A 7,465-nucleotide genomic window follows, 5' to 3' on the forward strand; every position below is an offset into this window, starting at 1 on the left:
ACAAGTGTGAAATTGAATCTTAAGTGTGTGGATTCATAGCTGTGCTCCATCTCAATGGTAAACCCCACTGAAGAAATCTCATGCCCCAGTCAGCAGCATAGCCAGTGTGCAAACCAAGGATTGTCTTGTTTCCCAGAGTGTCCTCTGGGTAGCAAGGGATGAGTCCTGAGGATAGCCAAGTCTCTAAGAAAGCATCCAGCCCCCTTGTCCAGGTCCCTTTTGGTTGTAGAAGGGTCGTATTGGTGCTCCTTGAAACCACCTATCTCCATCCTGGACTTCCTTGTTGGTGGCCAGCCATAAGGCCTACCAACTGGTTGGCTTCTCAGCATCTCTGGCCTTTTCCTCTGCTCTTTGAGTCCCTGACCTTTCCCAGTGTGCTGAGCAGGCAGGGAAGCACTCGGGGCACGCCTGGGAAGTTGTTCCTTTTGGCTGACTCCTTTCTGGCACTGTGCCCTGTACCGAGGAGAGGCTGCACTCATGGCCACAGCACTTCACCTGCTCACCAAGTTCTCAGAGCAATAAAAGGTATTCATCCCGTGCCTGAAGCTGCTCCCAGGTCAGGGGTGGGAGTGGAATGGTGCCATAGAGCAACACGACCTGCTCACCAAGTTCTCAGAACAATAAAAGGTATCTATCCCATGCCTGAAGCTGCTCCCAGGTCGAGTGGGAGTGGAATGGCGCCATAGAGCAACACAAGGACAGTAGTCCCTGTGACATTGGTGGTGTTGATCCTCTGAGTCTGGATAATGACCAGGCTTGGCAGATGCCTAGCCAGGAATGCCCTCCTCTGGGCAAACACTGGAGAACCTGTGTGTGTGTGTGACATTTCCAGCTTGTCTCACTGTGTGATCTCAAATGCACATTAAACTCTCAAACCCATGATGATTAGGTCTGCCTTCCTCTAATTTCTTTGAGTAGCAATTGTCTAGCAATGGGTGGGAGCCAGGCAGGAGGACTGGAGGCAGGCTGGGATTCCAACTCAAAAATCATGACCACCACAGCCCCACCCTGCCTATAAGGAACAGGTCCTAAAGAAACAGGAAGTACCCTGGCGGTGGTGGCACTCACCTTTAATCCCAGCACTTGGGAGGCAGAGGCAGGTAATTTCTCAGTTCGAAGCCAGCCTGGTCTACAGAGTGAGTTCCAGGACAGCCAGGGCTACACAGAGAAACCCTGTCTCGAAAAACCAAAAAAGAAGCAGGAAGTACATGGCAGAAAGCCAAAATAGAATAACGCCACTAGGTACAGTACTGTAGATATGTATAAAGCTGAGCAACCCTGTCACATAGATAAGGGACCAAGACAATAAAGCTAATTAGAAAAAGACATGTGCTAGGCAGTGGTGGGGCACACCTTTAATCCCAGCACTTGGGAGGCAGAGGCAGATGGATTTCTAAGTTCAAGGCCAGCCTGGTCTACAGAGTGTGTTCCAGGACAGCCAGGGCTACACAGAGAAACCCTGTCTCGGGTGGGGGGAGAGGGGGAAAGAAAGAAAAAAACATGCTAGGGAACAGAGGCTGGCTTAACTATATTTAATGTGGAGCAAGCTACTTGTCCTTGGTCCAGCCTGTTGCACATGGAAATGTCAACAGCCCCATCTGATGCTAATGTAGTCTCTGGAAAGAAGCTTGGGAGCCTAAGGAAGAAAGCAGTCAGCCTCACACTGATGGTTCATATACATTTATTGATAGTTCCTGTGTCTAGCTCAGGAGTCCGGAGGCAACACCAAGAAAAAAAATCTACCCAACCAGATAAAAATCACCCTGGCCAAGACCTAGCCAATGCTGACTTCAGGGCCGGCTCTCACACACTCTTACAATACCCCATGTTCTGCACAGGCCAAGAGTCCAGAGACAGACCTGGAGATCAGCAATCACAAGTGGGGAAAGGGTTGTCCTGGCTCTGAGACAGGACATCAGATACTGGCCGGGAAGGAAGCAGTGGGGTTGGAAGGGGAGGATACAGTTTGATACATCAAAGGCATCCTGAGGTTTCCCTGGCTGACTCCTCCAAGGGGCTACAGACAATCAGTGCATTGTCAGCAGGGACTGCAGCATGAAGCAAGGGCACATCCACACTGAGAGCCTCAGGTCCAAGCCTGTTGAGGTAAGTGTCCCTACCAACCCCAGGACAACTCAGGGATGCTATAGAAGGAGACAGGAATGTCACCACATACCATCCCCCAAGTCTCTAAGCCAGAAGCCCCAAAGCCAATCCTGTGCCCTCAGGTGAAGAGCAAACCCTGCCACAAGGGCTGGAGAGCAGCAGGCCTGCTGCTGCTGCTGACACTGCTCACTGCGGGGGCCATGGCTGGGACGCTTCTTGGCTTCACGTACAACTCTCCCACGGTAAGCGCCTCTTCAAGCCTCCGGGTGTGCAGAGCGGGACGAGGGCAGGAAGGCCAGGTCTAAATGCCAGCCTTGAGCAGAGAGTAAGAGAACCAGAAGGATGCGGAAACATAGGTTAAGGCTGAACCCCCCAAATATCCCTTAGCCATTGCTGCAGATGCTCCGAAAGACCATCCCGGGCTCCAGGGTACCCTGGCCCAACCAGACCATTCTAGTGGATGTGGCTCAGAACATGGCGACCATCCTGGTGACTCCATTTCAGAGCAACCACAGCTGGGCTGTGCTGTTTGACGGACAAAGCGTGAGTGGGTTTGGGAAGGAGAAAGAGTGGAGGTGTCAGGGGTGGCCTCGACTTACCTGTCTGCTCCCCCAGGGCTACATCTGTTACCACCCTGCAGAGCACCAGGCCTGCTTCCTCCGTCTGATGGAAGCCCAAGATCGGGAGACCCTGCAGCTGCTGCTGAACACTTCCAGGGTGAGCAGTCCTACTTGGCTTGCCACCCAAAAACCCCCAAGGCCAGGGGATAAACAAAAGGTCCTCTGTCCAGCCCAGCTGGGCCAGCCAAGGCTCTGGTTTCAGGGGAACAGAAAGCTCTATCTTCCCCTGACTAAGGCTGTTGACAAGGGCAGGTGGAAGGGCCATCAAGTTGGGGTGGGCACAAATGCCTTCCCCAGCCAGGGGCAAGGAAGTACGATACAGTGGCCCACCAGAGTCTTTCTGCAGGCCCAAGAGGCCCATGTACCTGGCCGGGACACCCACTATGGCCAGGAACTGCTGGCGGTTTGGGGGGGCCATACTGTGGACCCTACCCAAGTGGGAGCTTCGGTGCGGCACCTTTGCACAGACACTCCCATTTACTGGGCCCGATGGGCAGAGGGTAAGTTGGGGTAAGTTGGGTGAAGTGGCCTATGGCTCTTGCAGGACAGTACTAGGTAGGGGGCCCTTGGGATTCATGAAGTTCCCTTCTCCCCAGGGCCCCAGAGACATCGGCTGATCTACCTCTGCATCGACATCTGCTTTCCGAGCAACATCTGTGTGTCTGTCTGCTTTTATTACCTCCCGGACTAAGACCCTTACCAAGCCCTCCTAGCCTTTGGTTCCACAGGCCAGCCCTGTCCCCACAGGTCAGCAAGCTGGCCGGGTCACCAGTACCTATGGGAGGTGGCTGACAGTAGGGATGAATAAACCCAGATTGCCTGGCTGTAGTGGTGATTTCTGAAGCAGGTGGGGGTAACGTACCTGGGACACAGGCATCAACCTCCAATTCCCTCAACAGTTCCAAGCCCTCTTGGTCTAGTCTCTCTAGCGGAGAAAAGACTCCCAGTCCAGGCACATGTGGCCTGGCTCAGTGAGCTTTCTAACAACAAACTGGGCATGGAGAGGGTCCCAGGGTAGAGTAGCCAAAAAGTCTAGGTTGGCCAAGAGCGTCTGGGGTAGTCTGGTCAGGGCCAACTGGCCTGACATGCAGTGGCTAACCTGAGAGTCTCACTTGGACCCTGTATTGTTCAGGTACATCTTCTTAGAGTCACTATACCAGGCAGTCCTGATTGCCTAATGCAGCCTCAAGGGGCCAAGGCTAGCCCAACACACTGTCATTGAAGGCCAAGCAGACGACAGCTTTCTGATGGCCACCGTACTCTCTCTTGATTTCTCCGGTCTCTACACACCAGAGCCGGGCCAGGTTGTCAGAAGAAGCTGTAAGGAGAGATCAAGCAGAAGAGAGAAGGTAGCTGTGACTGTCCTCTCTAGGGGACTTGGCAATATGAGGAAAAAAGGAGGGCGAGGCTCACCTGTGACAATGTACTGGGAATCCCCTGAGAAGGCACAGCCCCACATCCAACCACGGGATGACTCTCCGGGGTTACTACTCTTGATGCTAAGCTCTGTCATCAGGGAGAAGTTGGATGTCCTCCAGATTTTGCATGTCTGGTCAGCTGAACAGGTGGCAAGAAGCCTGGGGTTGGACATGGGGTATCTCAGTAGCTACTACTACCCCATCTCTACTTACCACATACCAGGTCATGGCCCCCAGAGCCCTACACGCACGTGGAGTCGGGGCTGAAGCGGCACTGCAGGGCATAGCGTGTGTGGGCTGGGATCTTAGTCTTAGGGATTAGCTGAGTCACGTCGTCACCAATGCCCCCTGTCAGGTTCCAGACATAGCAGTTTCCCTATAGGATAGAAGGGCAGACATTCAAAACCCAGGTCCTCAGATACGGATTGGGGACACCTAAGCCAAGGCAGGAAGGCCAGTGGCATGCTGGGTCATGTCTATAGGAAAATCAGAAGGAACCGTGCCCAGCCAGCCCAAAAGCAGGAGCTCACACTAGCTCCCCCAGAGACTGCTGCTGGCCAACCGAGATCTGCAGGAGGCGAGGCAGAAAGGGGGCACTGAGAAAGATAATGTGACAACCCAAGGATGAGAGGAGGGAGGGCAAATACGTGGGACAAGTGATGTTCTGGGATTTAAAAGGAGAATATGAAACTGGAGATGAGAGCAGGGGCCAAACTGAAGTATCCGCAGTCCATGAGGAGCTGCTGCTTCTTAAGGTCTCAGAACCGTGCAGCCTGCACAGTTGAAGGGGAACAGATCGGACATCCCAGCAAGGCCACAGAGAAGCTCAAAGCCACAAACTGGAACACGAAAGCAGAAGTAACTGGCCCTGAGAAATACTGGGTGAGGTACCTAGTCTGATGGGTGGGGCCATGGCTAACAGCAAGGTGAACATCAGGAGTGACCCAGGTGCCTGACTTTGGAAGCTGGGTGGGAAAAGCTCAGCAAGGCCTGAGAGAGGGAAACAGGGGATCGCCTCATCTGCAGAAGGTGCTGAGATGCCCCTGGAGCCATTCCCAGCACTCACAGCACTATTGACTGCTGCCATGTAGCTGGCATCTGGGTCAATGTGGGCAGACGTTATGGAATACTCAGGCTCGGGGATCAGCTGCTCGTTGTGGTCCGTCTTCAGGTCCCAGATGTGGATAGCACCGCTCTGGTCACCCACAATAAGTTCTGCCTGGGATGTAGTGGAGTTGAGATGTAGCAGTACCCTGTCCGCTAAAGTCCCCACCCACACCCACGCCCCCACCCCGGGACTTGGCCCCATGAGTGCTCCTTACCTGGTTGGGATGCAGACACACGCAATTAATGGGTGCATTCACCTGGAAGATACGCTGACACTGCAGGTTCCGGGACCTGTGGGGCGTTAAGGTTACACACACGGCTTCTAACATATTCGATCTGTGCCCCCACCAAAAGCCCCCATTCTCTGCTCACAGGAGTTGCTGCTACCTTAGGAGAAATGCTTGTGAAGTTTAGCCCTTTCCCCACAAGTGGCAGTGTGAGGTCAGTAAAAAGGGATTGAAAGTCTGGCCCCTAGCCTCAAGACAAGGTTGGCTCTCTGATGTAATCTATTCTGCTTTCCACCTTCCCCCATCACCCATGCAACCCCCCCTTGCTTAGTCTGTTTGTAGAATAGCCTGCCCAAAGACAATCCCCTGGCCTGCCCACTCCCCAGGCAACCATCGTCGCCTGCCCAGCACACAGTACCACCTGAGGTCCCAGATGCGAGCTGTGCAGTCCTCCCCGCCCGTATACATCCAGCGGCCATCCTCGTGAAAGCCCACTGATGCAATGTTCTTATTGACTCCGTCATAACTGATGATGGGGTTGGGGTTATTGGAGTTGAGATCATACATGCGGATATGTTGGTAACCTAGGGACACAGGGTGAATTGAAACATGGGTGCCAGGTAGAACTGCCGCCAGTAAGGGGTCAGAGATCGAGAATCTCAGGTACCTGCAGCAGCAATCATGCTTCGGTCTGGAGTGATCTCCAATGCATTCACCTGCTGAGCATGTTAAGGATAATAGAAAAGGGACCCCAGAGAGGAAAGCCCTGGGGCCACAAAGCCACAAGAACTCCACCCACCTGGCTTGAGTTTTCCCAAACACATATCATTCACATTTAATCCTGGCCAGCACCACCCTGCTCCCAAGTGGAGGATACAGAGTCCTGATGCTGCACCGTTCGAGTGCAGATTCCACTGTGAGCCTGCCAAAAGCGCACTGTGTGGTCATAGCCTGCAGTTGCTAAGATGACAGGGTCACTGCCCACTGTACCTGGTGTGGTATTCATTGTTTGATGGCTGGGGAAAAAAAATGAGACTTGCAATGGGCCAAGAGCTGATAAGTAAGGTCCAAAGGTCAAAACATTTGGAGAGAAAGATGAACGTATAACAATCTGCATACTACAGTGTACCGGTATTATCATCACTTTAAAGATAAGTGAAAGTATTCAGGGTCACGCTGACAGTCTCAAAAGACGCGCCTTTGCTCCCAGGAGAGTGTTCCAGCTTCACCCGCACGCTCGGAGACGCCACCTCCCCAGCAGCCAGCAGGAGGCAGTCACACGAAGGGCCATCACCGGGGCGCCGTCTGCCGCAAGGGTAGGCAACGCACGCGCAGGGAGACTAGGGAAAGCCGGGCACTGCTGCTGCTGAGCATGCGTAGCTGACCGGCACTGGGATCGGATGGGTGGGGGCGCGTCTAGCAGGACCCCCGCGCTCCCCAGTGCTCTGCACACCGCCCTGGCGCTGTCCTACCTGCCTGATTACCCCGGCCGCATTCTCCTAGCCACCCAGAGGTCGGTAGAAGCCCTTGTCCCGCGGCCCCCGTACCTTACTTAACACACGCTCTGCACTCTGCCTTAGTCCAGGACGGCGAGGCGAGGAGGAGCGAATCGATAGAAGCCGGGCCGAGTGTAGAGTTATCGATAGTAACTCCAGGCGAGACCATGGGTCGAGGGAGTGGGGGAGTTGATGGGGATACCAGAGTTCTGAGACGAAGAATTCCAGAAGTGATCGTGCGCAGAGTAGCCATCAGCCGCTACCCCAGCCTTGAACTCACTGAGAACTACAGCCATGGTACAGCTGCCTATTTTCCAGGCGTGGCTCCCAGAAGGAATTACACTGTCGTCGTCCCTCCACCCCGCGCAGACATACATAATCACCTACCCTACCAACCAAGCTAGAATCTCTAGGTAAATAACAAAACTTTCAGATAAAAAACATTTTTCTTTCCTTTTCTTTTCTTTTCTTCCTTTCTTCCTTCTTTCCTT

The 7,465-nt window shown here is 53.6% G+C and overlaps 2 protein-coding genes across 11 annotated transcripts in view; one reads left to right on the forward strand and one right to left on the reverse strand.

Annotated features, from left to right (window-relative positions):
* Bricd5 (BRICHOS domain containing 5) overlaps positions 1-3,549 on the forward strand; it is a 4,270-nt gene extending 721 nt beyond the window's left edge. Inside the window, exons 1-6 of one of the 7 annotated variants that reach the window (XM_031353756.1) lie at positions 1,998-2,106; positions 2,229-2,348; positions 2,494-2,649; positions 2,722-2,823; positions 3,073-3,226; positions 3,323-3,549. In XM_031353756.1, coding sequence (XP_031209616.1) covers positions 2,056-2,106; positions 2,229-2,348; positions 2,494-2,649; positions 2,722-2,823; positions 3,073-3,226; positions 3,323-3,417 — 678 coding nt within the window. In that variant the 5' untranslated portion in view covers positions 1,998-2,055 and the 3' untranslated portion in view covers positions 3,418-3,549. Of the gene's footprint in view, positions 1-6; positions 2,349-2,493; positions 3,227-3,322 lie in introns of those variants that run through there. The other 6 variants (XM_031353755.1, XM_031353752.1, XM_031353753.1 and 3 more) reach the window with 6 other exon arrangements.
* Positions 1,665-7,131, reverse strand: Mlst8 (MTOR associated protein, LST8 homolog). Of its 4 annotated transcripts, none has more exons than XM_031353757.1 (9): positions 7,026-7,131; positions 6,356-6,494; positions 6,146-6,197; positions 5,900-6,062; positions 5,467-5,542; positions 5,211-5,363; positions 4,396-4,520; positions 4,140-4,303; positions 1,665-4,044 (listed from the first exon to the last, which is right to left on the reverse strand). In XM_031353757.1, the coding sequence occupies exons 2-9, from the start codon at positions 6,482-6,484 to the stop codon at positions 3,926-3,928; spliced, it is 981 nt and encodes a 326-aa protein (XP_031209617.1). In that variant the 5' UTR covers positions 6,485-6,494; positions 7,026-7,131; the 3' UTR covers positions 1,665-3,925. The 4 variants fall into 4 exon arrangements, with proteins under 4 accessions (XP_031209617.1, XP_031209621.1, XP_031209618.1 ...); XM_031353761.1 differs by having other exon boundaries at positions 6,677-7,080; XM_031353758.1 differs by having other exon boundaries at positions 6,608-7,080.
* Positions 7,132-7,465: the final 334 nt, after the last annotated feature.

This window comes from Mastomys coucha, unplaced genomic scaffold, assembly GCF_008632895.1.
Source record: "Mastomys coucha isolate ucsf_1 unplaced genomic scaffold, UCSF_Mcou_1 pScaffold5, whole genome shotgun sequence".
NCBI lineage: Eukaryota > Metazoa > Chordata > Mammalia > Rodentia > Muridae > Mastomys > Mastomys coucha.